Source organism: Serinus canaria, chromosome 1 (assembly GCF_022539315.1).
Source record: "Serinus canaria isolate serCan28SL12 chromosome 1, serCan2020, whole genome shotgun sequence".
Lineage (NCBI taxonomy): Eukaryota > Metazoa > Chordata > Aves > Passeriformes > Fringillidae > Serinus > Serinus canaria.
In genome coordinates this window covers 104,095,878-104,113,623 of record NC_066313.1, presented here as the reverse complement: position 1 = coordinate 104,113,623, position 17,746 = coordinate 104,095,878, and the positions used below count along the sequence as shown (strand labels likewise).

The window sequence follows — 17,746 nt, the reverse complement described above, 5'->3', positions numbered from 1 at the left end:
TTTCTTCTGAGGAGCAAGTTTGCAGCTTGTTTTCTTTCATTTAATGTCTTGATCAATAGTTTGTAGCAGCAGGATATGCCAGATTTATTTTGGTTAAATCTAATGAAATGTAAATTATAGCATACAGTAGAATTCTTCAGACTATTATTGATTACACAGATTAAGTGAGAGCACAGAACTATGTTGCAGTTATGGTTGGACTTTTTCTATATGGCTCCAGTAATCTTGGCAACAGAATCCAGTATTGGTAATTTTTAAAATATCTGGCAACTATCATTTTTTAAAACACAGATAGAATCAAAAATTTAAATTAGGTCATTCTGGAAGATATGGAAAAAGGGATTAGAGTTCTTAACAAAAGGGTATCCATATTAAAATGGTAGTTTATGCCCTTTTTCAGTTTTTCTGCCTAAATTTCTAGCTTTCCACCTTTAAACAACTTTTTTTTAGTAGTGTTTTAAACCTACTTTATCTCTCTCTCCCCCTCTCTCTCTCTCTCTCTCTCTCTCTCACATCCCCACTTCTTTTTGTTCCAATAACCCAAATTACTGTGATATTTGACTATCAAGATAGCATCAGCCTGCAAATAGCAGTAATCTCTCTATTCTGTTTCTTTTTGTATAGTAATTAGGCCTATTGACAATTTCATTGTGTGAAAATCTCTTTAATTTGTTAGAAGAGTAGAAAGGAACTGGACTGGACGTTCTGCACACAATCCTCTCGAGCTGTCTGCTCTCTGTTGACTTTTCTCTTTAAAAGAGAGAACCAAGCCATCTTTTCCTTGTGAAGGGAGCAGTGCTCAGGGACATCCTGGTCCTGCCCTGCCTGAGTCTTTGCCAGCCTTCCTCACATTTCTGTCCTGAGTGGGGCTGCCTCAGAGTTAGGTCTGCTCCAGAGAGACACAGCCAGCCAAGGAGTGTGAGCAGAGTGCAGGCTACAGGGAATGAGGAGCAAAGCTCATAATTGCTGCTAGGGTTTCTGCCCTAGTCAGAGGACAATGACAGAAGGACTTGCTCCTTGGAAGAGGAAAAAGATGGCAAATGAAAACCTCTTCTATTCCAGCTGCAAAATTCTTTAGTCTGATACATATGAAGTTTATCACTGAAATATCACACTGCTGTCTTTGGATCAGTTTGGAGCAACAGGGCACATGCAGTAGTGGGGATAAGCAAGAAGAGATTACTGCATTACTGATGTTTTTTTAACAGTAGATTGGTGGGCAGACCACACTGAAGTTCCCTAAGACAATTCTTCATAGGGTGAAAATAAAATAGAGGTTATTTTGACCTGAAAAGTAAGCATAATACAAGAAAACTTGACAAAGGTTTCACAAAGTAGTGCCTAGCATGATATTTTTACAATCATGATGAAAGAACAGAAGGTGCTTATAGTGAGTTCAGTAATTCCTTTGTCAAACCAAAGTGACAGTGGTGACGTTGCCTTTGAACAGCTGGTTTTAATCCTGCAAAATTTTCCACTTGAAAAATAAGGGTAGACTTGGAAATTTTTGGATGAATTCTCTAATTTTGTTAAATTAGCTAATTACTATGCTTCAATTATTTCACAGCTTCTTTAAATCTCTTATTATGTTTATTTTTTTTAACTACAAGGTACCTAGAATTCAACGGTCTTCTTATTGTTTTATATCTGTGTACAATTTTTACATCCTTTTTTCAGAGTTCCCCTTGGATAAGATAGCAATTTATGCCCGTTAAATCAATAAGTAGACCTTACAAAAATTAGAAGAGGTGATTTTTATGAGACTGTAAAGGCTGGAGCTGCTGGCAGTATGGTTTTTTTCCTTGTATCAAAGAATTAGTTGTGAAAATTCAGTTACATGCCAATAGCAGTACACTGGAAATGTAAATTGTTGATTGTCATCCAACTGAAGGCTGCATACTAAATCAAGGAACTTGTTACTTTTACTGACAAAAGGAATACTGAGAAGTGCTTGCATCATTTGTGACAGATGTTGTCACAACATTCTTTATAAGGCAAGTATGTGACAGAATTTGATTTTACAGCACCACAACTTCTGTAGTACAAAACATTCATTTTCATGAAACTCTTTTGTAACAACTGCTCACTGGAGAAGACTCTTATCCTTTGGAAAAAGACAAACATCTTGTGTAGTGGTATAAATAACACTGCTTTTAAAAAAAGTGTATGAAATGTTCTTGGGCTACCTTTCTTTAGTTTCTGTCTGCTTAATTCTCACACTCACTAAAAGGGATCCATTCATACCAAAGCCTTTTGCTTTTCAATTTTTAGCGGCCCCATCAATCATGCTGAACTTTGCCTAAGGAAAGGTTCTTGGGGAATGCCATGACAATGCTATATTACTAAAAGGAGACTGAACTTTAGAGCAGTTTATCTTTCAGAAAGGTTTAAATGGAACAATAGGTCCAAGCAGATTAATGCTACCTCTGCTTACTGACATATATTACAATCTTCAGTTGGTTTTGGACTACTTGTCCCTGGTTGAGTCACAGCCTAATTAGAATCAAATGCTGCAGATTTAAAATTATTTCCCCCACATGTAGAGCAGTCCATTGAATTCTTTATGTACAATGTGCCAGGATTATTTCCATGTATTATCTTTTTTCTTAGCTGCTTCCTTCCCAAAGAATTCTCAGTTATTACACTATTTCCAATCTGGTTTTTATAGAGTGTTTGGGAACATAGAGGACATTTCTCTACAGGACCACAGAAAGACTGAGACTGGAAGGGACCTCTGGAGGCAATCTGGTCCAACCCCCTACTCAGGCAGGATAACCTAGAGGAGGCTACCCAGGATGATGTTTCCGTGGCTTTCGAGTATTTCCATGAGTGGAAATTCTGCAAACTCTCTGGTTCAACCTATTACAGGACTCACTCATAGAGCATTTCCTGACACTCAGGAAGAACCTCCTGTATTTCAGTTGTGCCCATTTTCTTTTCACTGGTGAGCATTGCTGGAAAGAGTCTGGCTCCACCTTCTGTGCACCCTCCCTTCAGATATTTACATATGTTCCTGAGGTCACCCCGAGCCTTCTCTTTTCTAGGCTGAGCAGTTCCTGCTCTCTCAAGCTTTTCCTCATATAAGAGAGGTCTCAGTCCCTTAATCATCATTGTGGCCATTCACTGGTCTGTCTTCAGTAGTCCTATAGCTGTCTTGTGTAGGGGATCCAAGAACTGGATACAGTTTTCCAGGTGCTGAGCAGAGGGCAAGGATCAGCTCTGTCCACCTGTTGGCAATGACCCTCCCAGTGCAGCCTGTGATGCCCACAGCTCCATCACTTTCCCAGGGTTTGAGGTGAAGCTGTCATTCTCTGGGTCCTCCATATTATCCTTCCTGAAGATAGAACTGACCTTTGTTTTCTGAAGATAGAAGTGATGTGTGTTTTTCCTCCAGTCTTCAGACACTTCTTCTTTTTGCCTTGATGCATCAAAGTTTGTTAAAAGAGTCCTGCCAATGATTGCTGCCAGATCCACCAGCACTCAACTGGTGCATCCCATCAGATCCCATGGGTTTCTTTATATGTGTCTGGTTTGCTGAAGTATTCCCCAACCTGATTCTCTTCTACAAAGAGCAGTTTTTTAAAACTCTATCTTCTGTACATGGAAATGACCTTGAAGTACCTCTTTTGACCAAGGGAACTGTTAACGTTCCACTTCTAGGTATCTTGCATACACAGAAAGTATTTGCAGAAGCTCTTTGCAGCAGCAGGTCACAGTTGCTATGTGGCAATAATTTAACTTCACCCTAATGTTTTATTTATATTATGATGCACACCAGCCAACTTATGTGGTTTATATCACTGAAATTCTTAGTGTTTAGTAGACTCTACCTATTTTCTGTGTTCTTACTCCTGTTGTAATTCAGTGTTTGTGATAGAGGAGGTTTTCTTTACATTGAGTGAAAGACATATCTTGCAGTTGTGTTTTGAGGAACTTGGGAAAATGCATTGTACAATAAATGGCTTAGTCACACTCCCAGAAATAAAGAGGAGGATGGCAAGAAAATTCCAGCAGATCTATCCTATGACAAAGAAAGAAAAGTCTGAGAAAGCTGACACTTATCTTCCTACTAAATTTAAAGTTCTGATGCCATTTAAAAATCTAGTAATAGTAACAGTAACAATTTAGAAACCATAATTTTGTAGTTATTTTTCAAATATAGCAGTACAGATTCACTTGTAAATCTTTTCCTTGTCTCATAAGAATTTTAACCTTGACTTTTTACTTTCATTTGAACTACTAAGGTTCTTTAGTTTCAACCTCTTCATCCCACTGCACAGACTATTTTAGGTCTAAACTTTAATTAATAATCCCATAAACTATCAGCTTCTTTTCTTTTACCTTTAATAATTAAAATTATATTTAATCCATAATTACTTGTTAGGAGTCATAAAGAACTTCTAGAATTAATAGGTAGTCCAGGCCCTAAACTTGTGTATTAAACTGATAGCAGTAACATATAATGTGAATGTTCTCTAAGTGTCAGTGAAATTAGGTATAAAACTTTTACCCATTTATAGTCTATAAAAATTGCTATGTATGAAATATACCTGATACAGTTACCAAGTCTTCTTTTTCTAGGAATTGTTTTACTAAATATTCAAGACTAAGAAAATCAAATATTGGTGTTGATCAAAATAGAAAAGACTCACTTTGAAACATTATTTTTGTCTTTTAAATCTAATTAAAATGTTAATAAAATGTTAACTTTGAGATACAATGCTCTAAGGATGCATATTTTCCACATATAGAGCCGTGGGTGGAATTTTGTTGGCAATAATTTTTGATCAACGTAAAGACTTTATTTTGAATTCAGACCACTAGGAAAAAAACCCATTCCAAACATTCTTTGCTTTCAAACTTCAAAGCTGATGGGGGTTTTTTAGGTAATAAATTTATATTATTCATAATATTTGACCAGATCTCTGTTGGCCACTATTATTTTCCTTTCAGAACTCCTTTATGACCTTGAACACCTGGCAGGTAGCTGTAGCTCCTCGGCAAAAAGTGTTACTGGCAGTGAGCACCTTGCAGGGAGGGGCTGTACTGAATGGGAGAACTTCATGTACTCTTGACTTTATTTCCTGAACACTGAAGGACAGACAGAGATGATGAGTGATTCATTTATCACTGGAACAAGTCCAAATAAATCAGTCTCAGAACTGTCTTTCCCTATCTCTCTCCAAAAAGTCTGCTTGGATTTAAGGATACACTCATGGATACTCTAACTCTGTAGAAGACTGGTTGCAATGCCACAGCATAAGGGGGAAAAAAAAAAAACAAACAAAATTCAAAATGCATTTTAGTAGCTGACAGAATTTCACCTGTGTGGTGTTGTGGAGTTTAGTCCCAAGTCAAGCTCACAAGGATAAAGTGGTGGTAAAATGACACAGAGATTTCCCCTGAATAAGCCAAATCTGCCTGGTGTGCAATGTGGCACCCAGTGAACTGCTCTTTTCCCCACAATACTCACTTCTTCTGCCACTAAAAAAGTCAGTGTTGCCTGTGTTAAAATAGCAAATTCACTGAGTGATGTTGTCTGAGTGTATAGGACAAGGTACAGGCATTCTTTCTCTGCTTGCTCAGAATGAGTAACCTGCAGCTGAATTTCCTTGACTAAAACAAGAAGGAAGTTTAGTGGGTGTATTTTACTGCTATTCATTGCATGAAGGATTTAAGGCTGGAGTCTCCTTTAATTGGTGCTGCACACAATGGAACTAAAAACCCAGGCTAGACCTGTAAATTGAATTAAAATGTACATCCAGTGACTGTGTTATTTCTTTGTCAAAAAGCTTTACATCTACCGAGTAGATGTAGTTATCTTTCATAGTTAGAACTTAACCAGCACTAAAGGCATTCAGAAGGATGGTTAGGAATGTTCCTGTGAACTGAGGCAGCTCTGCTTAAAGACTGTGGCTTGAAAAGGAGAGTGTTGGAAGGGCTTTGAAGCTTTTGAAAGCATTGTCATTCTTCCTGTCTGTTCTGTTCCTGTTCAGTACATAAATAAGAAGTTTTATTTGTTTTATCTTGTCAGTTTGACCCTCTCTTGAAACACAAGACAGAAATAATCAGAGTAAAAAGGGGGAAAATTCTTTCCTTGCAATTGGCTTCATTCTGATTTACTTGGGTTTGCATTCAGTATTTGAATTTCAATTTCATTCCGATTATTCCAATACTTCAAGTTTGACATTACAGATTAATTTTAAGATGAAAAAAATACTAATATACTCTCAATTTAATCAGTGTATTTCAAAGTTCAAGAACAAGTTGAAAATCACACTTATTATTCTGTGGTTTATTTTTCCTCTAGTATTGCTCTGCATTGTTTCCTTCTTTATTAAAGAGGAGAACATGCTAATGAGAAATCACCTTAAAAACTTTTTATTTAATATACTAAATTCTAATTTTCCTCTTGGTTTTCATGCTTATTGTATCACAGAAGTGAACCATTATAACCTTTAAATAAATTGAAAGATGAAGTCCTTTATTTTTTATGACATGTGTCATTAGGATAGAATTTATTACTCAGATATTTGAAAAAAAAGTTATTCAAGTTTTGCATTTGTAAATGAATTGTCCTGAGAAAAATCCAAAACCAGAATAAAAATAAAAAGACCCCACCAAAACCAAAAGCAAAGCACTGTCCCCTTTGAGTTACAGAAACTGTCAGTGCAGTTCTGGGTAAATTTTTTCAGAAGAAGATCTTTTGCTACATATTGTTGATAATGTTGATTTATATTTGTCTATTATTTTTATACAGTTCAGTTAAATGAACTGTGTCATATCTTTGCAAGCATAAACAAAGAAAAATAAGGGATAGTTGCTGTTCTAAGTGGCATTTTTGTTCCGAGGAGAGATCAACTATACAAACACTTTCTAAAGGTAATTTTTATAAATAATTTGATAACTCAAATATTCTAATGGTTAGTCAAATTGGGACAGATTACTGCCATCCTTAGAAGATGATGGTTCATAATGGTAGATTTTCACATTTTTAGAGAAGATATTATACTGGACTATTGTACTTCTGCTAGTACATAATAATCTTTTTTGTAATATTTGAAGTTTCTTGATGCAAGAACTACCTCAAGGAAAAAAAAAAAAAAAAAAAAACAAGCAAAACCACACAAATACCAGCCCAATGGATTAAAAAAACCCCAAAATCAATAAGCCAAAATCCAGATCAGTAAACCCATAATCACTGGAAGGTTAGAAACACCCTTTTCTGAAATGGCTGCCACTGGGGGAAAAATAACTAACTAGATATTAAATGGTGAGCTTGTGATTGTGTACTCAGGTCAAAATACATGAGATGCAAAGAGATGCCTAAGTCTACTGATGGATGTCCCAGTTTTAAATAGAAGAAAGTTGTTCTTCTATTTACCTGAATACTGATGAGGACAAAATTTCCTTTGAGATGAGACAACTTCTGTTTAACCTACATGAATGCCAAATTAGGCAACTGTTTTCCTGTTCTCTTAGAATCTCTGAAGTTACAGAGGAAATATGAGGCCTTGGCTTTATGGACAAGTCATTGAACCCTGACTTACTACCTGGGTTCTCATGTTTCAAACAGACTTTGCTGCAAAGGCATGAATGTCAATGAAAAAACATCAGAATTTCAAAAGTAATAGCAAGAAAAAAAATCTTAATGTGCATGGAGTCACACTGTTTTGGTGTTTTGGTTTGCTTTTGTTGAAGACAAGCTAGCTCACAGGAAGAGAGCAGGAAACTGATTTTCTCTACTCTGTAGGAGGGCTGAGAAAAATGCAAAAAACCCCGTTTCAGTCCTTTAGAAAATACTATTTGTTGGTTCAGTGCTAGAAAATGTAGAACACACTCCACAGAGCTTTTATTTCAGCATTCCTGGTTTAGTTATTGCTGTTTCAACAGCTGATTTAGATAGAGATTCCAAAGTGTAGGTGTTTAGTTTCTTTTCTAATACTGTGGAACCTCAGTGAAGCAATGACGTGTTCTCTTTTCTCTGTTTTAGTTTTTCTTCTTTGATTGATCTCTTAAAAAAATGAGAAAAAAAATATAATTTAGTGTAGCCTCATCTGCAATAATATCATGCATGAGGGATTGCTTTTGCATCATTAACTGAAGGTCAAAAATAGCCCAAGAGTTCATAGCCATCTCTTTATAAATAGCCAAAATCAAGGAGAAAAGATCAGTCTTGAACTTCTGAATGATTTTATGTTCCAAACTTCTCTGTCCAGTGGTGTGTGTCTGTGGCACCTCTCATCATTTTTGTTGCAGAGACAGAAACAGAGCTTCAGTCTTGGATGAATTCCATTCCATTCCATTCCATTCCAGGCAATGAATAATTTACAGATTATTTAAAACCCATAGCTAATAGATCAGGAAAAGACACTAAGAAGAAGCTGTGTCGGTTTTCCTCCAAAGGAAAGGGAAAAAAACATCCACACATATCCAAATAATAGCACATAATATTTTGAAGTTATGCAGTGGAAAACTAAACAACTTAGTCAAGGCTGAATTTCTTGTTGTGTAAACTTCCATATTGGCCACAGAGCCTGTGGGAAGCACTTGTGATGGCAGTAAGGGAGAAGATTTTTGGTCAGACGATTTCACAGCTACAGAGTGACTTAGACACAGTGAATCAAACTTGTTTCTAAATACATGAAGTTACATGGTCATGCTATGATGTGTTGCATAGTCCAACCAGCTTTTTTCAATCTGTCTTCTGGAATAGAGATATTTGACCACTACTAGATTTTTGGAAAATTACTCATGCTTTAATGACCTTTACCGAGGGGTTCTTACACTGTGAATTCTCGTAGTGTTACTAGGTCCAGCTGGTCTTCTAAGGATGGAATTAGAATATGTTGATAATTCTGGATGTTAGCAGATATTATAATAGAACTATTGAGGAAAAAATTAATTCATATTTTCTTTTAGTTTTGATTTTCATATTTTCAGTAGAGATAATATTAAGAAATAGTGTTATTCCTGTCTTATCCTTTCTATGGCATAATTTTTTAAAGACTGAAACAAACAGTTATCATAATTCATTTATTCAGTAACTTAAGCTTTTTTTTTTTTTTTTTCAGTAACTCCTGGTGAAACTGTTGCTGTGGATACACAAACCAGGGTAACCAAGGAAACCACCACCTTCAAACCAGAAATGCCATCTTCTGTGCTTTTGGAGGTTCCAGCCTTGGCTGACTTCAATAAGGCATGGGCAGAACTCACTGACTGGCTTTCTCGACTGGATCGAGAGACAAAATCTCAGAGAGTGAAAGTAGGTGATCTTGATGACATCAACGACATGATCATCAAACAAAAGGTATGAGAAACACTGATTTTTCAAGTTGAAAGCCTCGTGATCTTTGTTCTGAATTAAATCCTTTCCACAAGGAACACAGGAGAGATGATAGGCTGCAATACATGTGGTTGTCACTTCAGCTACTTTATCCCATGAACACAATTATTGGATGAAATGTTTAGATAATTAATTGAGGAGAAAAGGAGAAGTATTGACTATTTTCTCTGGTATTTGAAGCAGATCTCTCTATGTTTCTCTTGTTTGTGCTGTAAGAGTATGCAACCCAATGGTTGAAATTTAAACTTCATGAGAATAAAGGAACTGCATAGTAAGCTCCAGGTTGCCAGGAAGAAGACGACCCTGTTTCACACCTTTTCTTATGTTACTTCTTAATAACTTTCTGAGAGCCTTACATGCTGCTGCTCTCCGTTTATCAAAGGCTCCTCAGTTGTCTTAACAAAAACAGCAGCTCATTAATGAAATTGTTTTGTCAGCAGAACTGCATCACTGCATCACTTATCTTTGAAAACACAGAAAAATAAGGAAAAACATGTTTTAGGAGAAAAAAGGCTAAATTTTAGCTACTCGGTAGCAATAAAAGTAATTTTGTACTATGCAGCTCTAAAGTAATTACTTGCCTTCTAGATTTAGCATTGTTCAATATAAAAGATTTGCCTTACCTGCACAAAACTTTTCAGGGCTAAATTTCTATTCAGTTCAGTTCTAAACTGAGTTTAGGATTCCCAGATTCTGTTGTTTTTTCTCATCATCTTCCTCCTCATAAAAAAAAATCTGATTTATTGTAAGGAAGATATTGACATTCTTCTCTTTGCTTACACTAGAAATAGAGGGAGAAAAAAATAAATACATTTTATTGAGACTCTGTACTGAGACATTTTAAAGAAAATATGCTGATGTTGCATGGGATTCATTTTACTTGTTTTCTTATACTTCTTTTTTCCCCAGTGCTTTATTTTTGAGAAATTTGGCTGGCTTTACCTTCTGTATGATGAACATGTTAGTTTAATCTTGATTAATGATGATTATATTTACTAAGCAATATTACATACTGCTTCATTAATTAAAATATCCTTAAAACAGAATGGATATAAGTGATAATTCCAATGCCATCTGTACAGGGCATTAGGTTAAAATAGTTATGTTATTTGAACAGGTTGATGGTCCAAGAAGACTTGCTTACACTTTATCTTTTAGTGTTTTTCAGAATAATTTTGGTTTTAAAATTTTATATTGTCAAATACTTGGTTCAGCAATATTCAGTTTTCTTACTTATACTTCACTTTAGCATATTATTCTGGCAGGCAAAATCCATAGTTTGCTTTCTTCTGCAGATGAGTTTTACTTAAATATGAGATCAAATTATTATCTCTTCAGAATTTCAGTTAGTATTATGTACATTTTAAAATTAACTGCTTTGAATTTGCATTTTATCTTAGTTCAGGGCTAAAATATTTTAACACTACTGCAGTCTGTTCCTGGCTGGGTAGCCCTGTCTCTTTTTTTGATACCATGCTGTGCTGGTAACAAAACCAGCAGGAAAACTCTTTTTTGTCATGCTTACCTCTCTAATTGGCTGTGCAACAGAATGTGACATTTAATATATTCTCTGATGAAATGGAAGAACCAATGTCTATATATAGACTGCAGCTCTGTTAGCTGTCTCCCTCTACTCTAATGATCATCTTAATATCACTTAATACATGGAAATGAATGCCATGAAATATTTCATTCTTCTTGTAAATATATCACTGGATTATTAAGTGAGATTAGCACGGAAAATTTTCAAAACTGACAAAGAATTTTTAGGTTTCTCAAAAAAAAACCCCAAAAAACCCTACCCTGTTTTGTATGTGTGGAGTGTCTGCAGCAGTCTGTGAGCTGATGAAGTTGGACGTGTGGGTACTTGACTAATCTGAAAAGTCATGCCAGATATGATCTAAGTTGGAAATCCAAAAGTAGTGCTTACCTCCCCTGATCTGCACATTCCATAGACGATTATCGGGATGTTTTTCCTGTGGTTGTAATTTAAAAGTCATTGAAAGTCACCACACTGCATCGTGGTTTATTTGAAGAGTTTATTGCATCTTTACAGGTACCTCAGTAAGATTTAAGGAAAGTTCCATCCTTGTAGATTGACCTGTTTTTTTTTTTTTTTAAAGTCAGTTTTTAGACTTTAGGTGTAAAATACCATCTAAACAAAGCCAAATACTTCCCTTATAAAAATGCATCATTACAGAGATAAATGCTTAAAGAAAGCTGTTTCACTATAAAACATCCCTAGCTGCTCACCCAGAATTTAGAATGCTTCTAACAGCTCATCCTATTGTCATGTTACCAAACCCTTACTGGTTTTGTGCTTTGCTTCCATTTCATATTTCATTCAAAGCAGAAAGCCACATTTCTAATAGTAAATTGCAACGTCAGAGCAAACATTTTAAAAGCAAAGAAATCCCATATCCTGGCAGTGGATGTAGCAGGCCATTTTCCAAATCACCCAGGTAAAAATAAGTGACCTTAGGTTGTCCTTTCTTTCACAGCAGCATGTAATGTTGTTGAAGCTCCATCTCTGAGGGCATTTTGGTTCAGTTCACTTCAATCTGATTGTATAAAGGATCACAGCCACTAACTTTGCCATATTTTTCCTCCATAAAAGTTTAAGACATCATTAGCCCTCACTTGAACTTTGCTTGGAGCTGATCTCAGTGAATTGGCACTCCTGTGTGAATAGCACACACACGGGTTAATTATAGGACAATAAAACTCAAAAAAGACAGCTATTTTTAAAAAGGGCTTATTTTAGGGGAAGCTTCCCCTTAATGAAAGAAAAAATACAAATTAAATTCTCCTAAGTGGTGCACTTAATACATAGTAAAAGTAGTCTGCTAAATGAGTAGCATAATGACTGCTCATTTCTAATATCTATAGTTAATCTTTCAGTCAAATGAGGGGTATGCTTCAAGCAAATGCATTACATATTTTAGTCATCTATGATTGTGTATATCTTGTTAAACTCTGTATAATTAAACTAAAAGATACTAAAAAGTGTGTAGTAAAGAAATTTAATACTAGCATTAGTGTCACCTGTGTTTGCATTAAAGGAAAATTATTTTATTTTTCTCATCTTCTTGTATAATGATGTTTTGTAGGATTTGATCCTTAAACAAAGAAATGTAGGGCAGCCTGACTAGAGACTCGTGTTGTTCCTTTAGGCAAGAAATTATGCAAATAAAGTTCATGGGAAAGTCCATGGCTGTATAATATGCCATGATGTAGGGAGGTGAGGGACAAGACAAACTGTGGTTTATCCACTTGCTTCAATTCACTGTCCTTACTTCAAAGCAATCATCATGCTTTATATTTGAAGGTCAGGTGGGGGTTCTTCATAAAAGAGAAAATTGTGATGAACAGGATGATAAACTCAATTTTGCTACATTTTAGAAAAATGGAAACCCTACTTAAGATGCCAGCAAGCTTTTACCCAGAAACTCTGCTTTGGCATCATATTTTGAGAAAGGTTTGCAGCAGGAATAGATTTCTACTGAAAGTCCTGAATCACGGAGGTTGTGAAAAGCTTGAAGTTAATCAACAAAACAGTAAAAAAGAGATAAGATACTATAATCTCCTTAAATTTTGAATTCTGTCCATGAATTTTGCCAAGGTGCTGTCCATCCAAATTTTTTTTAAATATATGTAGTTGAAAGCATGGCTTTTGCACTGAATCTATGTTCATTTTTGCACTGAATGAACATAGATTTTAATTAGTAAAAGGTATTATAATAAGTTTTACATGAATGGGACTACAATTCTCTATGCCTGCTTTACTCATTGATTCTTTGAGTTGAATAGGTTGAATCTTCACTTTTAGGTGCAGTAGAGGGGACTCCTCTGAAAAAAAAGTATTTATGTAGAATTAGACCAACCTAGTTTCTGAGACTTTTAAGCAAAGAAGAGGAAAAGATACTTTCAGGATGGATGGTTTGTGTCATCCAAGAGCAGTCATCCAAAGACATGTAGAGAATTTATTTCTGTCTAATTAATTTGTCACTATTCAAAAAAAGGTGGGTTTGATCATCTGTCAGTTGGAGAAGTAAACAAAACTAGAATGAGGAAATGTTTTCACTTTTAACTGTAATTTATTTTTCTATAGTTGAGAATCTTTTCCAGATGATAGATAGTAAAATAACAGCTAAGGAAAAATATTTGTTTATAAACTGCAGAAAAAAAGAGTGGGCTTAACTTACATTCCTCTTGTCTTTTTTTAATCTATCCTTTCCCATGTTTACATATCATGCATTTTACTATACAACTTAATTGTGCATTTTCATGTGCAACCTTACAATTAATATCAGCATAGATCAGAAGAATGGGAAGTTTTCTGTCCAAACTATGTTTCAATATCCATTTTTGTGGAAATAAAAATACAGTTTTTCAGACTTATATCCTGTTATTACAGAAGCAACTGTAAGTTCCAAATTAGAATTTGCAGTTCTGCATTACTGGGTGTGAATCAGTGTACTCTAGATGTGCCTGTGTTGAATGAGAAGTTGTAGTTACAGACAGAGGCTTTTGCTGTGTCCATATAGCTTATGTTACAAGTGTGAGCTGTAGGCAAGGTGGAGTCTTCACCCTTTTGGCTAGAGTACTTTAAGGTCTGCAGAGTTTTGCAGAAGTTTCGTTTCAGTGACAAATGAATGAAAAGATCCATACATCCTCAGATAATGTACTGTAAAAGACCATAACAGAAGATTTTACACTTGGGTCTGAATATTTCCAGTTCCTGTGATGTGCTTAAAGGGAAAATTTTGCTAGTCCAGAATCCAAGTGAGGTGCCAGTAAGTTGGGAATTTCCATTCACACTTTCTGAATCAAGCTTCAAGAGCATACGTGCCCCATCCCTTGCTCTGTGCTCTCATGATGCTTTGAGGGTTGTTTTCAAATCTTGTAGGATCTTCTTTCTTCATATGAATACACAACTGCAAACATTCCCTGTGTCACTGTTGGACCAGGATAAACTATCCTGGTAAAGCAGGGCTGGAGCTGAAACTGATTCTGCAGCATGTTGGATGGTTCACTGGCGTTTTTGTGCATCTCCTCTGATACCAAAACCCTAGAGATGACTTTATGGGTTAAATGGTGTGCAAAACCCCACTTACCTCTATGAAATTCACCATAGGATATAACTGCTCAGGAGACACTATCATTATTTTATGTGTGTTTCAGTGTGTTATTATTGTTTTTAATATGGGATATCTAGTGGAATTCTTCTTTTATGCTGTAATGCTGTTAGACTACTGAAATTCTAATTTACAAAAGTACTGGAAATCTGGTTTTGGTTTTTGAAATTAATAAATAAGCTAATAAATGAACAGATTTCTAAATATAATAATTTATTATTATGAATTTAAAATTACAAGATTTGTGGTCCTGAAAGGCTTTTGCTTTTTTGCAGAATAGAGGAAAATGAAAAAATGTCTGTCAGCCTTCCAGTGTCTTTCTAAAGGTTAGAAAATGCAGTAGGATGCTCTAGAGGGCCTGGAAATCTCAGTCTTTAAAGGAAAAGGGAAGAAAAAAAGATCTATTAGTTGGAAAATTGGACCTCAAGGGACATAGAATATGTGTCAGGAGACTGTTTTTTTAATACTTTGCTGAACAAAAAGACAGCTGATATTTTAAACTAGCTTGGCCAGCTCATTACTGTGTGTTACAGAGTATATTTGCTTTCTGCAACAGTAAAAAAAGTCTAAATACTGTCTTTTGGAGTGTGATTAACAGCTATTTCTTTATTTCTTTATTATGTTAATTACTAGAACATGCATAAAAGTTGTACCTCTAAGGATTTGATTCTAAACTCATTGAAGTAAAAGAGTTACTTTCATCATTTTTCAATTAGTTTTCAGTCAGGCTGTAGAGCACCATCGAAACAAAAAACAATATATCAATTGTGCCCAAAGATAACATTACTTTTTTTGCTTTTATTGACCTATTTTGAAATAATTTGAGGGTTTTTTTTTTCAATTCTGGACAAACATTATCATGATGAATACAACTGGCATCTTGTTCAGCAGGGAAATGGTAAGAGTGTAGCAGCTCAGTTTTGTCTACATCAATATGCTGAGTATTAGAAGTATCAACTTTTCATTAGGGCTGCATTTTTTCATTAACAATTTTTTTTTTTTTATTTCTGACCTGTGTTATGAGTATAAATGACCTGTTCCATCAACACTGGATCTTACATGATCTACTTTTTAAAATCCAAATCATACTTTCATTTTGTGCTTTCATTCCACCAGTCTGTGCAGCTCAGAGACCCTGCTGCACGAGCTCCTCTACAAATGCACCATGGAAAGTGCATGCCATGGCTATGGAAAGGCTTTTCCAGCTGTGTGCTGTCCACAGAGACATGGGACAATCCTGCTGTGCTAGAAAGTGTAAAAACTCCCCAAACCCTCATGAGTTCTGTGTGTGTCCAGCCAGCATAAAAATGCCCCACTAGATTCTGGGCTCAATTTAACAGGGCCCTCACCAACATGCTGAGGGAAGGGATCATTCCTCTTTAATCAACCTGTGGGAAGCATCTGGAGTTGTGTGTCTGGTTTGGGCTGCCCAGTGTGCAGGAAAGACATGCAGGGAGTCCAGTGAAGAGCCAGCAATGTGGTCAGGGGCAGGAGAGCCCTTGATAAATGAGGAGGGGCTGAACTGGGCTTGCTCAGCCTGGGCAGAGCTCAGAAGGCACCTGCTTGCTCTCTGCAGCCATGAGATGGGAGTCTGCAGAGCCAGACTCTTCTCAAAGGTTCCCAGCAGAAGGATGAGAGTCAACAGACACATGCTACAGCAAAAGAAATTCTGATGAGATATTAACAGAAAAATGTGCACGGTGAACATGATGAAACATTGGAACAAGCTGTCCAGAGATGTCAAGGATTCTCCATCCTTGGAGATATTAATCACAAAGCTGCTTAGAGCCTTGTGTGACCTCTTGATGTGACTCTGAGTTTGGCCACATCTGAGCAGTAGCTGAGCAAGATGATCTGCTAAGGTGACTTCCAAGAAAAATTATTCTGTCATAATATAAAAATGCTATTCTCCAATATGGATTCTGTCCTATGCCTTGTCAGTGAAACATGCTTTAAATGAAGGAAATCATGGCTTTATTTCCTGCTTTGTAACTCTCCCCCTCAGCTGTGATTTGCTTTAAGGACTGGAGAAGTCCTGTTAAAATTCAAACACTTTTATTTTAGTTCTATATAGTGGTGAGGATCTGCTAAGACAGTTACACAGATTTTAGGAGGCTTTAGTTTTGTACCAATATTGATATATATTATTAGAAGTAGTAACAAGAAAATATAAGAAGTGGCCTTGGTTTTATTCAGAAATTGTGGGAAATATAAAAGCAGCTTGTTTCTAAATAATGATGCATTGTATAAATTTCTAATCTAGTTGGAATCGTAAAATGCAAATTAAAACTAGGGGGAACAATTGCATATTTGCTCATTTAATGTGTGAGGAGATAGTGCTCCTCTTAAAAAAAAAAGTTTTCTTCTGTAAGAAAATAAAAACGTCAAATCCCAGCAGACCTCCCTAATGAAGCTGATCTCGAAACACAGTTCTTTTATGTGGAAAAGAAAATGACCCCAGAATTTAAACTAAAAAAATCTGTGATCTTGAAATCTGCCCTATTGGTTTTCCAATGTGCCAAGTATTCTGATACTTAAACACATCCAAATACTGATATAGATTTGGGGTTTTGCTAGCACTGCTGGAGGCAGAACAGCCAGCAGTGTCATTATTACCCTTTTTCATGAAGGGATTGTTTAAAAAAATGTCCCTAGCTTTTAAAAAATGCAGTATAAGCTTTATAATCAGTAGTTTCTAGTAACTTAGCTCCACTGCAGTAAACACAATTCTTGGAATTCCGTTTTCTCTTTTCCCAGTAGAATTCTATAATAATTTTTTTGCACTTAGAGCAGCTCTCATGGAAAGTTCTCAGTTGATTTAAATGTACATATTGTTTTATAACACGTTAAGTAATAAAACACACTCAAATAAGTACTTTACTCAAATGTGAGGAGACAAACATCTTAACTCACTCCAGTGCAACATTTAAATTTTTTGCTATGTAGAGCTGCAGGAAAAAAAAATTAAAAACACTGTAAGGGAGTCTTAAAGGCATATTTTCATTCAGGAGCACCCGGTTCTTGAAAAATATCCTCTATTCCCTAACCATTATACACATTTTATTTTTTTCATGTGCCCCATCACCAGCTGTGTGCTGTCACTAGATTTAAGGTAAATAAACAGTAAGTTCCTTTGGTTCTGGAAAGGCAGTGAAATTGTGGGGGTAGAACTGCATTTTGTGAACACACCATGGGGGGAATTCAGGAGAGAGGAACACTGTGCTTGGAATTTATTTCTCTTGCCCCACCTTCTTCACCTTTG

At 35.8% G+C, this 17,746-nt stretch overlaps 1 protein-coding gene across 6 annotated transcripts in view; it reads left to right on the top strand.

Moving 5' to 3' along the window:
• DMD (dystrophin) overlaps positions 1-17,746 on the top strand; it is a 971,087-nt gene that overhangs the window by 640,588 nt on the left and 312,753 nt on the right. For all 6 annotated transcript variants that reach the window (XM_050969735.1, XM_050969772.1, XM_050969742.1 and 3 more), the window contains one exon: positions 9,075-9,310. In XM_050969735.1, the coding sequence (XP_050825692.1) occupies positions 9,075-9,310 (236 nt within the window). The remainder of the gene's footprint in view (positions 1-9,074; positions 9,311-17,746) is intronic.